General features: G+C 41.5%; 1 protein-coding gene across 3 annotated transcripts in view; it reads right to left on the reverse strand.

Moving 5' to 3' along the window:
* The window catches only part of mast2 (microtubule associated serine/threonine kinase 2), a 541,117-nt gene that overhangs the window by 75,938 nt on the left and 439,083 nt on the right, over nt 1–26,096 (reverse strand). For all 3 annotated transcript variants that reach the window (XM_041207758.1, XM_041207757.1, XM_041207759.1), the window contains 3 exons: nt 20,259–20,334; nt 16,148–16,357; nt 8,678–8,779 (listed from right to left, as the gene is read on the reverse strand). In XM_041207758.1, the coding sequence (XP_041063692.1) occupies nt 8,678–8,779; nt 16,148–16,357; nt 20,259–20,334 (388 nt within the window). The remainder of the gene's footprint in view (nt 1–8,677; nt 8,780–16,147; nt 16,358–20,258; nt 20,335–26,096) is intronic.

Genomic DNA, 26,096 nt, shown 5'->3' on the forward strand with positions numbered 1-26,096 from the left:
GTTGTATTTCCTTTGCAGTTCAGGAACTCCTCCTGTTCTCAGGTGAAATATTTCAGACCAGTCAAGTTTGATTTTCTGAAACCAGCCTCGGCTCTTCTCCTGTCACTATTATCACTGGAAGCTGAGCTGTCTGTTGCCTATAAGGCATGAGCACTGTGGTGATGCCCTTTACATGTAAACATTCTCCAGTGTATATCTTCAATTTAACAGTTGTCCGCTCCAGATTCAGTGGCTGGGTACCTTCATTCAGGTATTTAAATGTGGGCTCCCCCACCACTGCGGTTGAGGCTCCCATATCTACCTCCGTTATTAGTGGCTTCCCGTAAACTTGGATTGTGACAGTGATAGGTTTGGTTTTTAAAGTGGTGACATTACAAAGGGAATTACAGTATTAGCAGCTTCAGGTTTTGCTGTATTTTTCAATTCTATCATGTTGGTTTGTTGCCTAATGGGCTGTTTCGGCTTCGTCCTGCATTGCCTTACTACATGACCTTTCTTATGGCCTCCTTGAATCTGCAGGTGTCTGGTATATGGTCACCCCCACATCTATAACAGATTAACCTTGGAGTTGCTGCTGAAGTATTTCTACTAGGCCTTTTCTTTCGTCTAACAGTGGACATTGCCTCTCGCTTCGCTGCTGTGTCTCTGGCTTTCACGCCACGCACGGCAGTAGGTTCCTGCCCCACATGAAAAACAGCGCCATGTTTTATGTGTTGCAAAGCCTGCAAGATTCTCGCAGCGCTTTCCACAGCAAGTACTATTTCCAGGGTGCACTTCAAATCGAAGTCGACCTCTGCGAATAAATGGCGCTGAATGGCGTCGTCATGAACTCCACAAACAAATCAGTTCCGCAGCATATCACTTAGTGTGTCCCCGCAGTCACAGTGCTCAGTCAACTGCTTCAACTTCGCTATATAGGTTGTGATGCACTCTCCCGGGGCCCTGACTCTGGAATTAAACTTAAACCACTGCATTATTATTCGGCTGGAAATGCGTTTTCACGAGGTCCACTAATTCATGAAAGGAATTGGGGGTGTTTGGGGCTGTCAGACTGCAGATGAGATTGTATGTTTTTAGAGCTTTTCAGATGCTACATTTTCCATCGGGACTCTCATCAGAAAGCCCCGTCCACAAGATTACCCATGCTTAGGCCTCATTGGTCGGAGCCTCCAAGAACATCACTTGACCCATGATAGACAGTAGGAGAGACTATACCTTCGGTTACTAAGTTGTCTCTGGTTAAACCAGCACAATTTGTTTCCATCGGTCGCAAGTAAATTGTCATTTCCAGTGGACAAAAAAATAAACATCTCATTAAAATTGTAATGTCTGTCTGCACCTATTGACTTTTTTTCCGTTATAAATTCCTATGTCCACAATGGAAACTGCCTGTTATCACAGCAAACGCCAAATGGAGGTACTATAGCACTACCACAGGTAGAAAGGTGTAATTACAGTATGGCGAGTTTACATTAGCAGTTGCCATTATAAATATGGATGAATCTATAATGACAATACAAAGTAATACAGCAATGTATGAATTTAAATAGGGACTGAAATACATATGAGCCCTGGTCCATCTTCTAACCTTCCTCCACCTGTACAGTACAGTGGAGTTTGACTTCCCATGTACAACTGCATTTAACTCAATATTTCTTTCGTATGAAGGCACTGTTGTTCAGAAGGCTGTCCAAGGGAGCAGGGAGTTGGTATGGGGGGCGGGCGCAATAGTAGAGAGCAGAATAGAAATGTGGCAATGATAGAGGATTCCACAATTAGGGGCATAGATGGTGCTCTCTGCAATCACAAATGAAAAGGTCCAAGGGGTGTATGATCTACCTTATGCAAGGTGAATGGGGTATCTTGAGGTGGCCAGAGAGGAATTTGAAAACAGAAGTGGAATAGGCAGTTGTTGTGATTCATGTCAGAACAGAATGTATTGATAGGAACAGGAAGGATGTCCTGCTGAAAGAGCATCTGGAGTTAGCAGCTAAATTTTAAAAAAAAGGATCTCGAGGGTCATAACCTCTTCAATTACTGTCTGAACCACAAGCAAATTGGCACAGAAACAGGCAGATCAGGGCAATTAAAATATGACTAAGGGGCTGGTGTGAGAAAGTGGGATTTACTTTCCATGGGACACTAGCACCGGAAGAGGAAGGAGCCATATTGATGGGACAGGCTTCATATGAACCAGAGTGGGGGCAGTGTCCTAGAGGAAAGGGTAAGTAGGGGTGGAGTAAGATGGGGAGAGGGGTCTAAAAAAATAAAGATATAAAGGGTAACGAAAGAGGCATATATTAAGTACATAAGCAACAGAGGAGAGCATGACAAGAAAGTCAAAGGAAGACATAGGAGAAGTCAAAAAATAGGAAAAAGAGGAAATATGATATTAAATTATCAAGAAGCATCAAACAAAATATTAAAATATTCTAGGCACACAAAGAAGCAAAGGAAAAACAGGATGAAAATAGGGCCACTGGAGGGGATGGGAGGGGACACAGAATAAAATCACAGACAGCATAGAGTCACAGAGGTCTACAGGACAGTAAAAGGCCCTTTGGCCCATCAAGTCTATGCCAGTCAAACAAGTACCTAACTATTCTAATCCCAATTTCCAGCACTAGGCCCATAGCCTTGTATGCCATGGCATTGCAAGCACACATCCAAATACTTCTTAAATGTTACGAGGGTATCTGCCACTACCACCCTTTCAGGCAGAGAGTTCCAGATTCCCACCACTCTCTGGGTGAAAAACTTCTTCCTCACATCCCCTCTAAACCTCCTGTCCCTTACCTTAAATCCATGCCCCCTGGTTATTGATCCCTCCACCAAGGGGAAAAGTTCTTTCCTGTCTACCCTACCTATGCCCTTCATAATTTTATACACCTCAATCATGTCCCCCTCAATCTCCTCTGCTCCACGGAAAATAATCCCAGTCTATCCAATCTCTCCTCATAACTAAAACTCTCCAGCCCAGGCAACATCCTGTTAAATCTCTACTGCGCTCACTCTCGTGCAATCACATCCTTCCTATAATGCGGATTCCAGAACTGCATGCAATACTCTAGCTGTGGCCTAACCAGCGTTTTATACATTTCCAGCATAACCTCCCTGCTCTTACATTCTATGCCTCGGCTAATTAAGGCAAGTATCCCACATGCCTTCTTAACCACCTGCTCTACCTGTCCCGCTACTTTAAGGGACTGGTGGACAAGCACACCAAGGTCCTCTGATCCTCAGTACTTCCCAGAGTCCTACATTCATCGTGTATGCTCATGCCTTGTTTGTCCTGCCCAAGTGCATCACCTCACACTTATCTGGATTAAATTCCATTTGCCACTGATCAGCCCATTTGGCCAGCCCCTCTATATCCTCCTGTAATCTAAAGCTATCCTCCTCACCATTTATCACCCCACCAATTTTAGTGTCATCCGCAAACTAACTGATCAACCCTCCTACATTCAAGTCTAAATCATTTATATATACCACAACTAGCAAGGGACACAATACCGATCCTTGTGGAACTCCATTGGACACAGGCAACCAGTCACAAAAACACCCCTTGACCATCACCCTCTGCTTCCTGCCACTCAGCCAATTCTGGATCCAATTTGCCAAATTGCCTTGGACCCCATGGGCTCTAAACTTCGTTACCAGTCGCCCATGCGGGACCTTATCAAAAGCCTTGCTGAAGTCCAAGTAGACCACGTCAAATGCATTGTCCTTATCAACACACCTGGTCACCTCTTCGAAAAATTCAATCAAATTGGTCAGACATGTCCTCCCCTTAACAAAGCCAGGCTGACTGTCCTTGATTAATCCCTGCCTCTACAAGTGTAGATTAATTGTCCCTCAGGATTGCTTCCAATAGTTTCCCCACCACTGAGGTTAGACTCACTGGCCTGTAGTTCCCTGGCTTATCCCTTCCTCCCTTCTTGAACAACGGTGCCACATTGGCTGTCCTCCAGTCCTCTGGCACCCCTCCTTTGGCCAGAGGAGTATTGAAAATTATTGCCAGTGCCCCTGCTATCTCCTCCCTGGCCTCAACAGCCTGGGATACGTTTCATCCGGGCCTGGAGATTTATCTACTTTTAAGCCTGCCAGACCACTTCGAACATCCTCCCTTTCTATGCTAAGTTCTTTAGTTATATCACAGTCCTTTTGCCTGATTTCCATACTCACATCGTCCCTCTCACTTGTGAACACTAACATAAAAGTATTCATTTAGGACCCTACCTACGTCTTCCAGCTCCACACACAAATTACCGCAATGGTCCTTAATGGGCCCTACTCTTTCCCCAGTTATCCTCTTACTCTTAATGCACTTGGAAAATAACTTTGGATTTTCCTTTATTTTACCCGTCAATATTTTTTCATGCCTCTTTTTTGCTCTCCTAATTTCCTTTTTATGTTCCCCCCTACACATTCTATAATCCTCTAGGGTTTCTGCTGTTTTGAGCCCTCGGCATCTGCCACAAGCCACCCTTTTTCTCTTTATCCAATCCTTAATACCCCTTGTCATCTAGGGTTCCCTGGATTTGTTGATCTCACCTTTCATCTTAACTGGAATATGTTGGCCCTGTACTCTCTATTTCCTTCTTGAATGAGTCCCACTGCTCTGACGCAGATTTACCTAAAAGTAGCTGCTCCCAGTCCATTCTGGCCAAATCATATCTTATCTTATTAAAATCGGCCTTCCCCCAATTTAGAACTCTGATTTCTGGCCCATCCTTGTCCTTTTCCACAGCAACCTTGAATCTAACAGAGTTATGATCACTAACTGCAAAATGTTCCCCACTGATACCTATACCACTTTCCCAGCTTCATTCCCTAAAATTAAGTCCAGGACCACCCTCTCTCTTGTAGAACCTTCCACGTACTGGCTTAAAAAGCTCTCCTGGATGCATTTTAAGAATTCCACTCCCTCTAACCCCATGACTAACCCAGTTAATGTTGGAGAAGTTGAATTCCCCCACTATTACTACCCTATTATTTTTACACTTCTCTGAAATTTGCCTACGTATCTGCTCTTCTACACTCCAAGTAATGTGATTGCTCCTTTTTTGTTTTTCAGTTCTACCCATGTGGCTTCATTTGAGGAGCTTTCTGAGATGTCAGCCCTCTTTACTGCTGTAATTGATTCCTTGATCAATATTGCGATCTCCCCTCCTCTTTTACCTCCTTCCACGTCTCACCTGAAGACCCTATTCCTGGAACATTGAACTGCCAATCCTGCCCCTTTCTCAACCATGTCTCTGTGACAGCAGTGACATCATACTTCCATGTGTTAATTTGTGCCCTTAACTCATCTGCCTTATTCGTCAGGCTCCTTGCACTCAAATAAATAGCATCCAACCTTGCCAAACTCGCTTGTACCTTAAGATAAAAGCAAAATACTGCGGATGCTGGAAATCTAGAACAAAAACAAAAATACCTGGAAAAACTCAGCAGGTCTGACAGCATCTGCGGAGAGGGATACAGTTGACGTTTTGAGTCCGTATGACCCATCAGAACGTTTTTTTTCTGATGAAGGGTCTTACGGACTCGAAACATCAACTGTATCCCTCATCGCAAATGCTGTCAGACTTGCTGAGTTTTTCCAAGAATTTTTGTTTTTGTCCCTTGTGCCTTAACTGGCCTATAATTTCTATGCCTTCCAGACTCACTTGCTCTCTCTTCTAATTTTGGCTGTGCATCTCCCCTTGCTAAACCTCCTCTCAGGAACCCATCCCCCTGCCAAGTTAGTTTAAACCCTTCCCAACAGCACAAGGAAACTTCCCCGCAAGGATGTTGGTCCCATTTTGGTTCAGGTGCAACCCATCCACCTTGTACAGATCCCACCACCCCCAGAAACAGTCCCAATGTCCCAGCAATAGTAAAATGACAGAAATGTGAAATAATTCATTTGTTTCCATTTTTATGAGGGAGACAGGTGGACAACACTTAAGAAAATTAGGTTAGAAATGATATAACCACATTTAATATTTAACTTGTTTTATTTTAAATAAACTAGTCAAACTCAAAGAGGGTAAAATCCCCTCCAGATGGATTACATCCATGCATTTTAAAATAATCCATGGACTGGATAGCAGAGGCACTATTATGCATATTTAGTCATTTGTTACCAAAAAGTGCTTTGCCAGCAGGCTGGCAGCTGTTTAACCTGATATCTTTATTTAAGAAGGGAGATAGAACATGTCTGAGAAACTATAGATCAGACAACTTAACTCAGTGGTAAGAAAAGTAATGGGACCCCAATGAAAGGAGGAAAAGAAAAACATCTAGAAAACAAGGATATAAATAACAAATAGTCAGCATGAATTCAAAAGCGAAAGTTTTATTTGACCAACCTCACTGAATTCTTTGAAGAGGTAACAGACAAAGGTAATGCAGTGATGCAATTTATATAGATCAGTGCTTCTCACATTTTTTGTCCGTGGACCAAGTGCAGGTCCTAGCCCACCAGCTTCCACTTGCCATCATGAAAAAAATTAATTAGAATTAATAGGAAGAATGGTGTTGCTTTTGATGAGACACCAATGAAGTTATGTCTGGTTCCAAGCTGGAGAATTTCAGTCTCATATCAGGCTCCATGTTTAGTCAGTTCCTCCTGTTTCTTTTCAGCCCCAAAACTGTGAAAATCTTACATCACAGTTGTATGTTGTTGGGAAAGGCAGTAAGGTGCTTCAAAGAGGTGGGGGTGACCTGTTCTCTCGTATGGCCTTGGCAATCGCGTTGTGCATCAGTGATATGTACTTTGGACCAGCCTGTGGACCACCTGGAGGACCATCGCGGACCACCAGTAGTCCGCAGACCAGACTTTGAGAACCACTGATTTAGATTTACAAAAGGACTTTGGTAAGGTACCACATAGTAGATAAATAAATAAAGTATATTCAGGGTAAAATGAGCAGAAAGAATAACAAGCCAGCCTGAAGACAGAAAGCAGAAAGTAGGAGTAAAGGGTAGCTATCCAGAAGGTGGAAAGTGCAGTCCTCTCAAGAGTCAGTTCTGGAACAACTGTTCACAATTTATATTATTAATTTAGACTTTGAGATCAAAAACATTATTTCTAAATTTGCAGATGACACCAAGTTTGGGGGCGTGGGTGGAATTTTCAAAATTGAGGAGGACAGCAACAATTTACGAGACAATATTAATAAACTTACAAAATGGGCATATAATTGGCAAATTAATTTCAGCATAGACAAGTATTATATTTTAGTAAGGAAAATTAAGGAGATCATATTTAAGAATCTAAATAGGATAGAGAACAAAAGGATCTCAAGAATACGAAAATCACAAAAACAGTGATGTAGGTTCATAAGATATTTTACAAAAAGCAAACCAAGCACTTGAGTTTAGTTATGCTAAACCTGTATCAAACCTTAAGCAGACCACAGGTAGAACTTTGTGCCATTCTGGATGCCATGTTATAAAAAAGAATATAGCTAGTGAGGACAAGAAAGAGATTTACAAGGATGGTACCAGAAATGCATGGTATGCCCATTGGGAAAGGAAGAACAGGCTGGCCACTTTCATTCAAAGGCTAAGGGGGGTGACCTCTTTCACCAAAGGCTTAGCTATTTTTCTGAGCAGTTATCTTTTTAACACTTCCACGGATGGGACTTTTTGGCCTTTTAAAATCTGCACCCATTTTCATTTCAATAAATAGCTGGAAAAGTTCACTTTTAAAAGCTATAAAGAAATTTAAAAAGTTTAATTTAAATTTAAAAGCTTAAAAACCATTCCTAAATAATATCTGCTCCCTCCAAGTATTTTGGAATAAATTTTACAACAGGCTTTTTTTATGCATCTTAGTGTATGTTTCTCTTACTAGCCAATAAATCGTACGCTGGCAGTCACTGTGAACAGTCACATTTCTGCCCTTTAAAATGGGCAAAACATGAAGCACAGACAGCTGAACTGCCAAACCACCAATAAAAAATATATGTATATCTATATAATTTATGGCAGAAGTACTTAAATAATGTAAAAAAAGACAATCAGCCTTCTGATCGAAATATTCACACTGATGCATAATCTTCTCGACCAGGATTTTGATTTGAGATTCCTAGTGAAGCACTGATAGAGCATTTGTATCATTGATGTTCCTTCTGTTAATACTGTGATTTTTTGTTAAACCTTGCCCATGTTCAAAGCTACTAAAAAGAGCCTCAAATAGCATTGGCTGGACACAACACATTCATTTTGTATTTACCTGCTCACCCACCTCTACGAACCTATTTTGTGACAAAGTAAGAATTGCTTCTTTGGGGTGGATCAACGTAACATACATTTCTGCGGTGTTTTGTGACACATTCATTTATAACGAATGCAGATTCAATTTAAGAGCTGCTTCATGAGGTTCACAGGGAAGCTTAGCAAATTGGAAGTATGGGACAGCTGCAGAATCTTGTCTTTTAATAGCATTTCATACTATTTTAGAGCAATTTACAGTCAAAAAGTACCTACCCATACATTTAAAGGACTACTACATGAACCTTAAACTAATTTTTTCTATTGGTACTATTTCACAATGCAATTTAAATGTAACGAGATTATAATGATCTGGTTGGCCTTGAAAACTTATTAACCTTCCTGCTTCAATTCTGTGCATACATATTTTATTGATGGACATACAAGTAATAGGTACATGAAAGGTTACTCTCACCAGACACTCAAGCAGCCGTGCTGGGCGAGCAATAACGATCATCAGCTTCTTCACCAGCTGGGTCACAAATGCTACCTCCGAACTCTCTGACCGCTCGTGGGCCTATAAAATAAAAGTCACATTAATGTTTCAACAATGGATGCATTAAGCCAGCGCACAATTCATTACTGCAACAATAGAAACTCTACTATGCGTGCACATGCCACACAATGCCTGTCTCAAAAGTAAGAACAGATGAGAGGTACTCAACTTGTAACACTGTGTCTGCCAAAAACTGTGCACACCTCTGATGCTCCAAAATTCTCAGCAAGATATTATCTTGCTCAAAAGATAATCTAGACATGGTGCTTTGATGCCTCCTAAGCCCCTTTTGAAACATGCTGCATTACAAACTAAAACCTCAGTTTGTGTCTGCAAGTTAAGCAGCACACAGCCATTAGCATCTGAAGCTGATGTCATGTTTGTTTGAGGAATGCCTATGTCATTCCAGTACACAGTGAATCCCAATGACATAATCACCAGCAGAACAATCTACCAAAGCAAGTTACTCTCTGTCTGAAAGACCATCCGTCACCACCAGTGATCACTAGAGCACGAAATTAAAATGACCCGTCATTCCCCCTCCCCTCCAGGTCCTTACCATGCTCCATTCTAAACCTGCTCAAACCAGGTGCATGGGAAGCAATAATAAATGTGTTTCAAAGAGAAAACAAACACAAACATTTTTTTTCTTACAAGCATCGTTCAGCTTCAAATGTTCTCTGTTAAAGAAACCTTCCCACTTATTACTGCTGGTTTTTAAAATCTATATTTTTTTAGGCTTCCAAATTAATGATCAGTTTTTTTGCAGGATAGGATATCTGTAAGCACTAAACACCAGCAAATCCAGATATTAGTGAGGAGTACTATTCAAAATAATTCTTAAAATTATTAGAAAACAAAGCAGAAACGTGGAATCCGACATGTTCCTGAATGATGTCGCTGAAAAGCAGCATGCAGGTAAGAAACAGGGGGCCAAGGGGAACTTCAAAAATAATTGTGCTACAGTGGGAAATATTCCAAATATCTTCCAAATATTATTTCCCAATTTTTTCACAGACTATAATGGTGTAACATAGATGATGGTCTTTGGGGCTGGCTTAAATTAGTTAGAAAACTAAGCTGAGCAGGATCATTTGCTCTACGAACCTTTCATCTGGACTTCTTCAAAGGCTCACTGTCAACACACTGTTAACTGTACAAGGTGTATTTGCTGAGATTCTTAGCCACATGACAGCTCTCTGTACTTTCTTTTATCCAAAGAAGCGTCATTACAGGTGCAAATAATATTTTTAATGAGTGACCTATGCCATAGGAATTCACAATGCCATAGTATGGAGATGTATTCTTCTCCCAGAATCCACAAAGAACATCAAAGGTTTCTCTTCTCGCTGTAGCACCATTATATCTGAAGTTCCCCAAGGATCTATGCTTGACCCCCTATTTCTGATCTGCATGCTGCTTTTCTGTGACATCATCCAAAAACACGCCAGGTTCCACATGTACACTGATGACACCCAGTTCTACCTCACCACCACCTCCCTCAGCCCCTCTACCGCCTCTGTGTTGGCAGGCTGCTTGTTGGTATCTAGTCCTGGGTGAGCCAAAATTTCCTCCAGCTAAATATTGTGAAGACTGAAGCTTTGTCTTCAGCCCCCACCACTACCAATTCCATCACTCTCTGGCCATCATTTTAGGCTGAACAAGCCTGTTCTCAACTTCAGTGTCCTATTCAGCTCTGAGCCGGTTTGCCAATCCTGAATCCTTTCCAAAACAAAGATCACTTACTTCCACCTCTGTAACATCACCAGGCTGTCACTGCCTCAGCCCACTTGCTGCTGAAACACTCATTCACTTTTTTGTTAAATCCATACTTGATTATTTTAATACTCGCCAGGCTGACCTCCCACCTTCCATTTTCCATAAATTTAAGCTCATCCAAACTATGCTGCCCATACCCTAACTCATACCAGTCCCATTCAACGATCACCTGGTGGCATCCACTGATCCTGCAATGCCTCGATTTTACAAAGCTCATTCCAGTGTTCAAACCTCTCTGTGGCCTCACCTCTTCCTAGCTTTGTAACCTCCTCTAGCCCTATAATCTCAGAGAACTCTGCTTTCTTCCAACTCTGGTATCTTGTGCACCTCTTAATTTTTGTCTGATAATGCTCCTGTGAAGCACCTTGAGATGTTTTAATATGTTAAAGGTGCCATATAAATGCAAATTGTTCTTGATCAGGCCCAAAACACACTGAAAAATCTTCACAGTTGCAAATTCTGTCTGCTATCCTATTGTCTAATATTTACAGATAGATAGTGGCATATATTACCACATAACAGCCTTGAAATAACTGGTCTGGTACCAAGTTAGTAACATGCTATACACTGAAGCATGCATATGTGCTACCTGCTTTTGATGTCTAATCAATACTCATGGTTAAAAGTCACAACAAATGGCAATACCATAGTATTCTGGTGATAAAGTTCATGCATAAAGGGGTATTGCAGACCATTGCATCAACGCTTGTTACAAATTTACAAAATTTCTAAGGGGCTAGACAGTGTTGACGAAGAAAGGATGGTTCCCCCAGCTGGGGGAGGTGGGGGGGGCAAAAACCAGGGGACACAGTCGCAGGATAAGGGAAAAGCCATTTAGGACAGGGATGAGGAAGAATTTCTCCACTCAAAGGGCAGTGAATCTTTGGAATTCTCTAACCCCAAGGGCTGTGAATGCTCATTCATTGAGAATGTTCAAGACAGAGATTGGCAGATTTCTAGATACAAATGGCATCAAGGGGTATGGGGATAGTGTGAGAAATTGGCATTGAGGTAGACGAGCAGGCATTTTCCAAATTCATTTTTGACAGGATGTAGGCTTCACTGGCTAGGCCAGCATTTATTGTCCATCTCTAACTGCCCTTGAGATGGCTTCTTGAACCACTGCAGTCCCTGTAGTGTAGGTACACCCACAGTGCTGTTAGGAAGAGAGTTCCAGGGTTTGGCCCAGTGACAGTGAAGGAACGGCGATATATTTCCAAGTCAGGATGCTGAGTGGCTTAGAGGGGAACTTCAAAGTGGTGTTGTGCCCATGTGGCTGCTGCCCTTGTCCTTCTAGGTGGTAGCTGTCGTGTGTTCAGAAGGTGCTTTCTAAGGAGGCTTGCTGAATTCCTGCAGTACATCTTGCAGATGGTACACACTGCTGCTACTGTTCGTCAGTGGCGGTGCGAGTGAAAGTTTGGGGAAATGGTGCCAATCAAGCAGAATGCTTTGTCCTGGATGGTGTCAAGCTTCTTGAGTGCTGTTGGAGCTGTTCACATCCAGGTAGGTCGAGAGCATTCAATCACACTGCTGACCTGTGCCTTGTAGATGGTGACTAGGCTTTGGGGAGTCAGGAGATGAGTTACATGCCACAGGATTTCTAGTCACTGACCAGTTCTTGTTGCCACAGTGCTTATATGGTTAGTCCAGTTCAGTTTCTGATCAATAGTAACTCCCAGGATATTGATAGTGGGGAATTCAGTGATGGTAATGTCAATGAACATCAAGGGCGATGGTTAGATTCTCTCTTGTTGGAGGTGGTCATTGCCTGGCACTTGTGTAGTGTGAATGTTACTTTCCACTTCTCAGCCCAAACCTTGATATTGTCCTGGTCTTGTTGCATTTGGACGTGGACTGCTTCAGTATCTGAGGAGTCGCGAATGGTGCTGAACATTGTGCAATCATCAGCCAACATCCCCACTTCTGACCTTATGATGGGAGGAAGGTCATTGATGAAGCAGCTGAAAATAGTTGGGCCTAGGACACTACCCTGAGGAACTGCTGCAGTGATATCCTGGAACTGAAATGATTGACCTCCAATAACCATAACCATCTCCCTTTGTGCTAGGTATGACTCCAACCAGTGGAGAGATTGCCCCTTGATTCCCATTGACTCTAGTTTTGCCAGGGTTCCTTTACACTACGCTCTGTCAAATGTTGCCTTGATGTCAAGGGCGGTCACTCTCACCTCACCTCAGGAGTTCAGCTCTTTTGTCCATGTTTAGGTCAGAAGCTGAGTGACCCTGGCAGAACCCAGACTGGGCATCAATGAACAGGTTATCGTTAAGCAAGTGCCACTTGATAGAACTGTTGATGACTGCTTCCAGCACTTTACTGATAACCGAAAGTAGACTGATGGGCCAGTAATTGGCTGCGCTGGATTTGTTCTGCTTTTTGAGTACAGGACATACCTGGGCAATTTTCCACATTGTTGTGTAGATGCCAGTTCTACCTGTACTGGAACAGCTTGGCTCGGGGTGTGGCAAATTCAGGAGCACAAGTCTTCAGTACTATTGCTGAAATATTGTCAGGGCCCATAGCCGTTGTATTATCCAGTGCCTTCAGACATTTCTTGATATCACATAGAGCGAATTGAATTGGTTGAAGACTGACATCCATGAAGCTGGGGACCTCTGCAGGAGGCCGAAATGGATCATCCACTCGGAACTTCTGGCTGAAGATTGTAGCAAATGTTTCAGCTTCATCTTCTGCACTGATGTGCTGGGCTCCTCCATCATTGAGGATGGGGATATATGTGGAGCCTCCTCTTCCAGTGAGTTGTTTAATTGTCCAACACCATTCACGACTGGATGTGGCAGGAATGCAGAGCCGTTGCTTGTGGAATCACTTAGATGCCTATCATTTGCAGCTTAAGCTGTTTGGCACGTAAGTAGTCCTGTGCTGTAGCTTCACTAGGTTGACACCTCATTTTTAGGTATGCCTGATGCTGCTACTGGCATGCCCTCCTACACTCTTCATTCAACCAGGGTTGGTCTCCTGGCTTGATAGTAATGATAGAGTGGGAGATATGTCAGGCCATGAGGTTACAGATTGTGGTCGAGTACAATTCTGCTGCTGCACATGGCCCACAGCACCTCATGGATGCCCTGTCTCGAGTTGCTATAACTGTTCAAAATCTATCCCCACTTAGCACGATGGTAGTGCCACACAACACGATGGAGAGCATCCTCCATGTGAAGATGGGATTTCGTCTCCACAAGGACTGTGCGGTAGTCACTCCTACTGATACTGTCAAGGACAGATGCATTTGCGGCAGGCAGGCTGGTGAGTGTGAGGTCAAGTATGTTTTTCCCTCTTGTTGGTTCCCTCGCCACCTGCCTCAGACCCAGTCCAGCAACTATGTACTTTAGGGCTCCGCCAGCTTGGTCTGTGGTGGTACTACCAAGCCGCTCTTGGACACTGAAGTCCCCCATCCACAGTACATTCTGTGCCCTTTACACCCTCAGTGCATCACCCAAATGGCGTTCAACATGGAGGAGTAATGATCCATCAGCTGAAGGGTGGCGGCAGATGGTAATCAGCAGGTGGTTCCTTGCTATGTTTGACCCATGCCACGAGACTCCATGGGGCCCGGAATCGATGTTGAGAACTCCTAGGGCAACTCCCTCCTGACTGCATTGCCACCTCTGCTAGGTCAGGCCTGCTGGTGAGACAGGACATACGCTAGGTTGGTGGTGGTGGTGTCTGGGACATCGTTTGTAAGGTATGATTCCGTGAATATGACTATGTCAGGCTGTTGCTTGACTAGTCTGTGGGACAGCTCTCCCAATTTGGCATAAGCCCCCAGGTGTTAGTAAGGAGGGCTTTGCAGGATCAACAGGGCTGGGTTTGTCTTTGTCATTTCCGTTGCCTGGGTCGATGCCGGGTGGTCCGCCCGGTTTCTTTCCTTTTTGTTCACTTTTTAGCAGAGTGGCATTTAAGAGGCAACCACATTACTGCGGGTCTGGAGTCACATATAGGCCAGACCAGGTACAGACGACAGATTTCCTTCCCTAAAGGACACTAGTGAGCCAGATAGGTTTGTACGACAATCGACAATGGTTTCATGGTCATCATTAGACTTTAATGCCAGATTTTTATTGAATTCAAATTCCACCATATGCCATTGAGGGATTTGAATCCGGATCCCCCAGATCATTACCCTGGGTCTCTGGATTACCAATCCAGCGACAATACCACTACACCACCGCCTGTGAATGGCACAGCAGGTTCAAGGGGCTGAATGGCATACTCCAGCTCCTATGTGCTTATTTGCATTCAGTATGAATTGCTTTACTCTATTGTTACTGTTCCCGGTGAATTCTGGGTTCTTGTTGAAAGGCAGACATAATGATTTCATGGTTAAGCTGATATTATTTTGATATATGCAAGCTTCAAGCTTTAGAGCTTTCATTGTAATATTATCAGGCAACCGTAAACAAATAGCACTTTTATCAAGTATGGATTTGTACTCCATACTTTAAACCAGTCAGATAAAATATCTGAAGGCTGGGAGTTAAACACAAGAATGAGCACTGATCCAAAAGTAAGATTTGCTGAGAAACTCATTATCACACACTACAGCAATGATAGTGGTGATCCAAGGAGCTTTAAAACAGTGCTACCGTGGGCTAGCTGTACGTTCAGGTCATTTCACTTGCAGCCAGCAGTGCTATCACTGAATGACGATCCTACTGCAGTTCATAAAATGAAGTAAACAACAGACTTTTGAAATGAACATATATCAAGCTGTTCTACATATTCTTGAAAGATCCACTGCAGTTATCTCCAGAATGTTTTTCATAACCGTAAATCCTCAACGATCATGGCCAAATCACACGCAATTCAAATTTAACGCTGCCCTTGTGCTATTGGTTTAACATCTCTGATGGTAAATTTAAGACTCATTCCGGAGCCTGAGTACTTATTCCAGGCGCAGCCCACAGCTTGCAATGATGAGGTTAGCCAACACCTGAAGGAAGTCATTTAACACTTTTAAAGATTGCACAAGGGAAGCGTATAATGCTTGTACTTACACAATTATTGAAAGAACTGCACAGTATTCCTATGGCATCATTTGATGCATTGTGTTAAATGTCATCAATTGTGGATCTCGTAATCAGCTCAATAGTCACAGGTTTATTGACCCTGACTCTCTAGTTACTGCTTTTCAGAAACAGTTGTCATAAAAAAGCTTGTTTAAATACAACAAGTTGGCCTTCACTACTGTCTTCAATGTGGGCGTTGTGGGGTGGGGGAGGGGTAAGAAGAGGGATTTCCAGATTTTAGATGAGTATCCTATTTACAATGTTCAAGTAACAAAATTAGGTCATATCAGCAGCAAGCACAAAAATTTCTGGAAATCAATATAGCAGGTTCATTAGCATCTGCAATGGGAAAGGACAGGATAACATTTTGGTTACAACAATTGCATTTTTCTTTCAGATCCCATTATTTGCATTTCTTTCTTTTTATTTATATCTGCAGGAGTGTTTTGTTGTGTGACTTGAAAAATATTCATTCCTGAGACTGAGGAAAAGTTTTAATGTAACTTAATAATAACAGGCAAATTAGTTATAATGCCGCCACATTAAAGAAAGACACACTTACATCTTGCAGTAGCTTCTCCAGGTTTTCTTGCAGTTCAAAGAAGTATCTGGAGGTGATGAGCCCATCACGGGATTTCGCCAGGCAGTCCCTGGCCAACTCAATTACCTGATGGTGGATAAAACTGAGTACCCCATCAGCTAGTGGCAGCACGTTCTCAGGAGCACTGCATGTGATGAACTCCTGGAGGTTCTCTTCCATTTGAGCCGTGGCCTATTGAATGAAATTTGTTTGACATATTTTATCTGCAATAATTCTGATTTTTCTTGCTCTTCTAGATTTTAAGTAAAATGAATGTAGAACTTGCTAAAGAGGCACTGTTGCTATGGTGTTCTCTTGCAAGACATTTTATCAGATGTATAAATGATCTTGTATTTACAAAGCACCTTTACCAACCTGAAGACATCCCAATGCACTTTACAATCTGTTTATTGTTGTTTTGAAGGCAAAACAGAATGTTAAATCGTATTTTCATTTGGCTGATTATATTTTCTTTTGAGAGATCAAATTGAAGATTCAACACCAAAAGGCAGGATGTCACCAAGGTTGACAAGAACATAATGCAGTAAATCAGGCTTTAAAAGGATCAAAGACTGTAAATGGAAGGAAAGATTGAGGGATATGTGACAAAAGTAGAGTGCTCATCTTGAAAATGTACACAGGCAAATGAAGATGCAAATTTTAATTCACCGAAAAATTGATTTGCCTATGCAAATTGCTATCTATCTACCAATATGGAAAAATACATTGGACGTAAGGCCTAGAGCTTCCATAGTTACCAGAAAACAACGAGATGAACTGAGTGTTAAATTACAATTTCAATGCAGCGTGGAAACATGAGGAGAGTTAGCACGTAGGGTAGCATTTTTGGACCACAGAAGAAACAAGAATGAAAAATTTAAAGAAGCCCTGACTATAGCAGATTGGGGATGATGTTGGCGAGACTGCAGTTATCGCCCATTCTTACTTTCCCCAGTATCGTTGTGGTGGTGGTCTCCCTTTATTTTGTATAACAGAGTCACTTGATAGACTATGTCAGAGGGCAGTAAGAGTTGACTGCCTAGTAATGGACTAGAACTACATGCAGACCAGGACATAACTGAGGCAGATGAGATTTTACAACAATCTGGTAGCTTCTTTGTATTGTTCTTTGTGCTAGCACACAAATTACCTGATTTAATTAATTCACTTGCACAACTTGTCTTGCCAGGATTTGTTCCCCTGATTTCTATGTTGCTAGTTCAGTATCATAGCTACTACCGTGCAGCAAGATTGGAATTTAGAGATTAGATAGGACTAGGTGCTAAACTTTTCCTTTTCTCTTCTGTAAATTGATGAATGTGGAATACAGCCATCAGCAAACGATGGATTCGTGGAGGAAGTTGTTGATATAAAGAGTAGGAGAGCAGGCAGAATGCTGCAAAAACATGAAGCTAATGTAACACAGGGCTATATGAAAATAAAATACAGAACAATAAATGGAGCTTTATTGGGAGGCTATATAATTATAACTTGCTTTTAACTGCATGGGGCTGACTCTTGTCAAAGGTTTTGAAAATGTGCAGTGTAATTACAGATGATTCATCAGTTCCAGATATGCATAAGCTGGGCAACAAAATGATTAGTGGAACAGCAATGCCAAAACCATACTAGCAAGCAGGCAGCTGGCCAGTATTTTTAAGGTAATGGATAACTTCAGAGTTAACATCAGCTTCTAGAACTGAAATAAAAAAACCAAAACTAAGGCAATAGATAACTAAGTAAGAAGGTTTATCTTTCTTAAGGGCTGGATAAACAAAAACAAAAGGAATTAAATAGATCATTGTAGCAATTCCTTCACCACAAAAGGTCCAGTGTCACTTTCTCAGGTGATGGCCAATGACACCCACATCTTGAAAATGAATTTTAAAAAGTTTAGAAGGGCATGGGAAGACAAGTGGAATAAGCTATTTCCCACTCACTGAAACTGGAAAGATGGATTGCAATGGCCTTTCTGTGAACTGTACATTTCTATGCACATTCTAAAGTATATTCTTTTGAAGGGATCAAAAAGTTGACTGGGATTAGGCAAATGAAGAAAAGGTATAGGACATGGGTTTGCTTTATACAAAAGCACCCATCTTGAGGAAAATGGGAGAAAAGCCACCACAACTAGAGGTCTTATTAGAAGCCAAAGAACAGAGTCTTGTTGGTCACAAAATTTGACGCTTCTACAAGAAGGCACAGCAGACAGAATTGCTTGAACAAAATCACCAAGATTGACAGTTAAATCACACCCTTTTCACCACCTTTAATGCCCTTGTCCCCATTAGAACTATTACTCTCTCTCACCCTAATCATCTTCCTGGTATACTCCTCATCTTTGCTCCATTAAGTACAAGTGATGCAGGCTTGAACATCACTGCCGATCAACTGGGCCCCCTCTACTGTCTCCAATTTGACACACTGCTTGTCCAACATGCAATGTTGGTTCAGCAGAAACTTTCTCCAACCAAATATTGGGAAGGCTCAAACCATTGTCTTTGGTCCCCATCTCAAACTTCATTCCCTGACCACCATTTGCATCTCTGGCAACTATCTTAAGCTGAGCAACCTGGGTGTCGTGTTTGACCACGATGTGAGTTTTCAACCACATAAACTAACTTTCAAGAAGTCTCCCTACTTCTACCTTCTTAGCATCACTCAATTCAGATCTTGCCTCAGCTCATATGCTGATAAAACCCTCATCCACACTGTTGTTACCTTTATAACTATCACAATGTTTTCCTGGCTGGCCTCCCATCTTTCACTCTACATAAATTTGTGCTCATCCAATACTTTGCTGCTCATACCTTAACTCACTCCAAATCCCATTCTTCATTCTTGAGCTTGATGACCTTCTCTGACTCCCAGTCTGACAATACCCCAATTTAAAATTCCTCATCCTTTCTTTCAAATCCATAGTTTCAACCCTCCCTAGCTTTGCAGCCTCATCTAGCCCTACAAGCCTTTGAGATCTGTGCTCTTCCATTTCTGGCCTCATGCACACCCTTGATTTTAATCACTCCATCACTGGTGGCTGTGCTTTCAGCTGTCTTAGCCCTAAGCTCTGAAATTCCCTTCCTACACCTTTCTACTCTCTTATTTTAAGATGATCCTTCGAACCTATCTCTTTGATCATGCTTTTGATCATTTGGTACCTCCTTCTGTGGCTCGATGTCAAAAATGTCTTTATTGATATCACTCTTGTTAAGCACCTTAGGTCTTTTTACTACATTAAAACCATATATAAATGTAAGTTGTTGTTGTTACTATTTAGCTGGAGGCAAAAATGAGCTAAAAAAGACAATTTGTTATTTAGCAAAATTAGCAAGTGTGTCATCAGGATAGAAGAGGGGTATGTGAAAAAGGATTCAAAGAAGATATGACAACTTTGGTAAGTGACTAAGAGGAGCAACCATTGGAGATGTGTGGAACCAAAGCTGACACTCTTCTTTGATACTGTTGGGTCAAGTAACTCTAATATCAGATCCATAGAAGTTACAAATAGAGTTACTTAGGATGCTTCAGTGTGATCAAGGTAGCAGTTGCAAACAGCTGGATCTTTACAAGAAACAATAGAGGGACACGTACGACTGAACTAAAATGTAGTACCAGAACTGACATAAGAGGAAGAGTGAGTTATAAGGCTCCCCATGTCAGCTAGAGAAACATCAGTTCTTTCAGTAGGATAGATAGAAGGATCAGAAAAGGTGGCACACAATTTGCAAAGACCAATCCAGTTGATTTGACTTATAGGTAAAAAGCAGTTGTGACTGGTTGTAACATGCCTATGCATGGTAGAGTATTGGCGTAGTATCAAGAATGTCATATTGGAATGCTAGTAAATATATTTTTAGGAATCTGTGAAAACTCTATAGATACCTCTTCCTTTATAAGCAACTAAAGGGCAGTGGTACTAAAGTCTTCTGAATTTTCTAAATATTTTAAACAAATCATATTTACATGGACATGTTAAATAAAGCAGACATTTTTGGATTTACCTTCATAGAGAACAAACAGATGCATAATGAGCAATACATGTGCATAAATATTGAATTAAGCAGCTGCCCTTAAACAGTTGATCACTACTCACCTTCGGAAATCTTTCTTTATACACATGATTCATCATTACTATCTCATTGTCATAGAAACAAGGGGATCGTCCGGGACTGTAAATTTAAAAGTAAAAATACACACAAAAAGAGTGTAAGTAACAAGCCACATTAGATGTATTGCATTTTTAGGAATAATGTCACTATTTCATCAGTAACTGTAGCATAAACTTGAGAGTCATTTGCAGCTTAATTGGATCTGACACTTGCATGAGGTAACGCATTATGTCATGAGAAACTGTTTACAAACCACATTTACTCAATCAGAAATGTAATTACACGGCTAATTGCTTGAATAAAGAGCAAATGGCAGACAGTTTTTTTAATTCATTGTAGTGCTTTGGAAGAATGATAGCACATTGGCCCCATTCACATTTCATTATGTATGTGGATTTTGTGTATCCCAGCAAACAACACAAACAAGTGATGGAAAATAGACACCTCGCCCAATTTTACATAAATGATCAGCATCAGCACAAGCATAGTAAGAAGTGCCCTTTGATGCACTGATATGCAATTGTTGTGTATGATGCAACATATATTTTTAGTAATTTGACCGTAGTTTAATGTAGCTTATAGCAGGGTAAGCTGACATTTTCGTCTGGCGCATGAGGCATGAATGTAAGGTAAATTATTTTGTTTATTCCACACTGATTTATTTATTAGGTCAGTTGTATTTTAGGGCTTTTGTCCCTTACGGAACCAAGTTTCTGTTCCAATTTATCTTAAAGAATATAGGTTGAATAATTGTTTCTATTGGATTCCAAAAAGCATATTTTTGTTTATATATTGCACAAATGACAATCCTCTCCTAAGTGGCATGGCGTAAAAGTTACCGCACAGGTCATGCACAAGTCGACCCTTGGATGTTACTGTGCAGCCATGCAAAAGCATTTAATGGAGGTTTAAACACATCACCCATATACTCCATAACACCATAAGATTGCTTCTCAGATGTCTCCTCCTGGTTGAAAAGCCTAGGCTTCTCCAGCCCTTTGTCATAACCTATAAACTTGGCACCGGGAATTGGCCTCACTTTTTTTCTGCATTGTCTTGTGTTTGAACGTCACTCGATTTTTTTGGTGGCCAGACTGGATGCAGTATTGAAGGTTATAGATGATAATAAAATGTGTCATTACCTACTCTGGAATGCTTTCAACTGTTTGATTATGTTCAACATCCTTTGTTGGTTGCTGCTCTTCATTGATTGGACATGTTCAGCATTGAGTATACTAAGACTCCTAGGTGTCTTAAAATATCATCTTCAGCTATTTCAACACCATCCATTCAGTACATGTTTCATCTATATTCCCTTCCTATGTGCGACATTTCATATGGTCTATATTACTGCACACAAATACATGATGTGGAACTTACTGTGTAATTTCTCAACAGCCCCTTCTGATTCTACTGCTTCTCAACTTAGTAGCATCTGCAAGTGCAACTACTTAGCTGTGAGTTTATGAAACTCTGTCGTTTATGTAAATTAGAAACAAAAAAATGGTGCCAATGCTGAACCCTGAGGTACCCTGCCCAGTACTTCCTCTCCACTACCCAAACTATAACATAATTCCTCTATGGGATAGCCTTCGTTTTCTTCAACTGGTTTCTTATTCAGTTCCACAGTTTACCCTAAATTCCCAGAATTATGTTTTATTATTAATAAATTGAGCATTACCCAATGTGACAGTGATTGTGTTGAAATTAACTACCCCATTACTAGAAATATCTGGTAAAGTTACACAATTTAAATTAAATCCACAAAGTAAGGTACAAAATATCTTTTTATCTTTTTCTCTTCAAGGCTGTTAAGGTTATTTGGGATAATGTGCTCTACCAATGCAATATATTCTACAACAATTCAGTCTTTAATTATCCGACCAACTGCCAACAACCAAAAACTTACAGGAAAACAGAAAATGCTGAAAATACCAAACAGGTTCTTCAGCACCTAAAATGAAAAAAGGAAGATTAATAGTTTGTGAGGAGATCCTTCTCAATATTTTTGCATGTTTTGTTTCTATTATATTTGCCATTTATAACCTATTTTATATTATGGATTTATTGTAAATGTATTTTGCATTACTATCTCAAAAGTTCCTTCAGTGGAAGTAAAATGAAAAGTGCAGGAGGACATGCCAGGAGCAGCACCACCTAAAAATGAGGTGCCAACTTGGTGAAGCTACAACACAAGGCTAGTTGCATGGCACAACAGAAGCAGCACTGATAGTCAGAGCTAAGCGATCCCACAACCAATGGATCAGATCTAAGCTCTGCAGTCCTGCTACATCCAGTCGTGAAAGGTGGTGGACAATCAAACAAGTAATTGGAGGAGGGAGCCCCACAAATAGTCCCATTCTCAATGATAAGGGAGTCCAGCACATCAGTGGAAAAGACAAGATGCAAGCATCTTCAGCCAGAAGTGCCAAATGGATGATCTATCTCAGCCTCCCTCTGAGGTCCTCAGCATCACAGATATTAGCCTTCAGCCAATTCAATTCACTCCACATGATATGAAAAAACAGCTGAAGGCACTGGATATTGCAAAGGCTATAGGCCCTGACAACATTCTTGCAACAGTACTGAAGACTTGTGTTCCAGAACTAGCTGTGCCCTAGCCAAGCTGCTCCAGTACAGCAACAACACTGGCATCTACCTGACAATGTAGAAAATCGTCCAGGTATGTCAAATCCAGCCTGGCTAATTGCCACTCCATTAGTCTACTCTTGATCATCAGCAAAGTGATGGAAGGAGTCACTGAAAGTGCTATCAAGTGGCACTTACTCAGCAATAACCTGCTCACTGGTGCACAGATTGGGTTCCACCAGGGCTACTTAGCTTCTGACCGCATTAGAGCCTTGGTCCGAACATGGACCAAAGTGCTGAAATCCAGAGGTGAGGCGAGAGTGACTGCTCTTGGCATCAAGGCAGCATTTGGCTGACTGTGGCATCAAGGAGCCCTAGAAAAATTAGAGCCAATGGCAATCAGGGAGAAAACTCTCCACTAGTTGGAGTCATACCTGGCACAAAGGAAGCTGATTGCTGCAGGAGATCAGGGTAGTGGCCAAGGTCCCTTCAGCTGCTTCATCAATGATCTTCCCTCCATCATAAAGTCAAAAGTGGAGATGTTCATTGATGATTGCACAACGTTCAGCACCATTCAGGACTCCTCAGGTACTGAAGAGTTCTGAGGCCATATGCAGCAAGACCTGGGGAATTTTCAGGGTTGGATTGATAAGTGACAAGTAACATTCATGACACACAAGTGCCAGGCAATGACCATCTCCAACAAGAGAGAATTCAACCATTGCCCCTTGACATTCAATGGCATTACTGTTGCTGAATCCCCCCACCATCAATATCCTGAGGGTTACCATTAACCAGGAATTGTACTGGGCCAGCCATATAAATACGGTGGCTACAAGAACAGGTCAGAGGCTGGGAATTCTGCATTGAGTAACTCACTTCCTGATTCTCCAAATCCTGTCCACTATTTACAAGCACAGGTCAGGAGTGTGATGGAATACTCTCCACTTGCCTGGATGAGTGCAGCTCCAGCATCACTTGAGAAGCTCGATATAATCCAGGACAAGAAGCCCACTTGACTGGTACCCCATCCACCACCTTAAACATTCACTCATTGCACCATCGACACACACAGCGTGTATCATCTACAAGATGCACTGCAGCAACTCACCAAGGCTCGTTTTACAGCATCTTCCAGCGACCTCTGCCATCTAGAAGCATAAGGGCAGCAGATGCATGAGAACACCACCACCTGCAAGTTCCCCTTCGAGTCACAAGCCATTCTGACTTGGAACGATATCGCTGTTCCTTCACTGTCACTGGGTCAAAATCCTGGAACTCCCTTCCTAACTACACTGTGGGTGTACACACACCACATGGATTGCAGCAGTTCAAGAAGGCAGCTCATCACCACCTTCTCAAGGGCAATTAGAGATGACAACAGATTCCGGCCTAGCCCACATCCCATGAACAAATAAATAAAACAAAAAGAAACAAAACATAAAAATGAACAGATGCCAAGAAAGGCCTTGTAAATAATGTAAGGTGTTAACTAGAAGAAACATCACTGTTAAATCAGTCTGATGCTGTAACTAATCACAAGTTATTCACAATGTGGAGGGTTCTTTTGCTATTCATTAGGTGCTTTTGTATTAAAACAATGCTACAATGGTTGTCAAAATGAAGATCTTTCATTCCTGGCCAAAGGCAAAACTAAAGTCTTTTAAAAGGTCTTCCAGGCAATTGGTTTTAGCGAGTCTCAGCAGCTTTGCCTCAGGCTTGCAATTAGCTGAACAAAACTCACATATTAGCAACATGGCAGCACTATCATACAACAAAAACATTTACTATATTTCAACTCTTGCACAGCTAAGATGGAGTAGCAGCAATGTCTTTATAGGTCATCTTCAATATTAAATTAATCAAAATGTGATGAATCTAACCATTTTTTTGTTTTTGATGGGGGATTAATGACAAAACACCTGAGCTGAGTTTAGGTCTGATAACACATTTTCACATTTGTTTTATCATGCTTTAGTACAATAAGTATTAAAACTCTAAAAGGCAACCATAAGACAAACTGATAGGAAATGACAAATAGCTCTAGCTAATTGGACAATGCAACATACCTAGCATTTTAAATACATTGCCATAGAAATGGAAGTGAGAATCACTCTTACTTGCCCCAATTGCTTAATCTGTTGTAACATTTCTTCACACATCAAACATGCTTATGTGAAATTGGTTACACCATAATGAGACATCAGATTGTAGTCAAAAGTACCGGCTTTCAAACTTTAAACAACACACAAGACATTTAAGACTCAAAAAGGCAATACAGAGGGGCCATAACTACAAAAAGTCAAGATTGAGTTCATACATTTTCCTTTTCATAGGTTTGTGAAAACAGGATGAGCACAAATTTCCCCCAACTAAATATTGTGAAGACAGAAGCCATTGTTTGGTCCCCATCACAAATTCAGCACCTGAATCCAACCTTCTGCCCTAACAGCAATCTGGTTCGCAACCCTGTTGTCATATGTGACCCCGAAGTGAGCTCTCAACCACATATTTGTGCCAAGATGCCTACTGCTACCTCTGTTACATCGATTGACTCTACCCCATCTCAGCTCATCTGCTTACCCTCATTCGTGCCTTTGTTACCTCGAGACTTGATTTTACAATGCTTTTCTGGCTGACCTCTCATCTTCCATAAACTTGAGTTAATCCACATCAGCTGCCCACTTCCTAACTCACACCAAGTCTCATTCACCCATCACCCCTCTGCTCATCGACTATGAGCTATGCCTCAATTTAAAAATTCTCATCCTTGGTTTAAATTTTCCCATGGCCTTGTTCTTTCTATCCCTAGAATCCTCTTAGGTCTCTGTATTCCTCCAAATTTGGCTTCTTGCACATGCCCTATTGTATTTGCGCCACAAATGGCAACTGTGCTTTCAGCTGCCAAGGCTGTAACCTCTGGGATTCCCCTCCCAAACCTCTCTCCTTCTCCCTCCTTTAAGACACTCCTTATACCTACACCTTTTATCAAGTCCTTGGTCACCTGTCCTAATATAGTATGTGGCTTAGTGTCAAATTTCTTTTGATAACGGTCCTCAAGTACCATGAAATGTTTTACTATGTTAGAGGCTATATAAATATGCAAGTTGTTGTTTTCAGTTAGTTAACTATGCTGTTACTTAGTTAGCAACTATGTTTCCTGTGGCTGAAGATCCCAGCATGTAAAGCTATTCAAAGTTGCTTATTGTCTGGTTCTGCAATTTGTTAATATC

This window comes from Carcharodon carcharias, chromosome 16, assembly GCF_017639515.1.
Source record: "Carcharodon carcharias isolate sCarCar2 chromosome 16, sCarCar2.pri, whole genome shotgun sequence".
NCBI lineage: Eukaryota > Metazoa > Chordata > Chondrichthyes > Lamniformes > Lamnidae > Carcharodon > Carcharodon carcharias.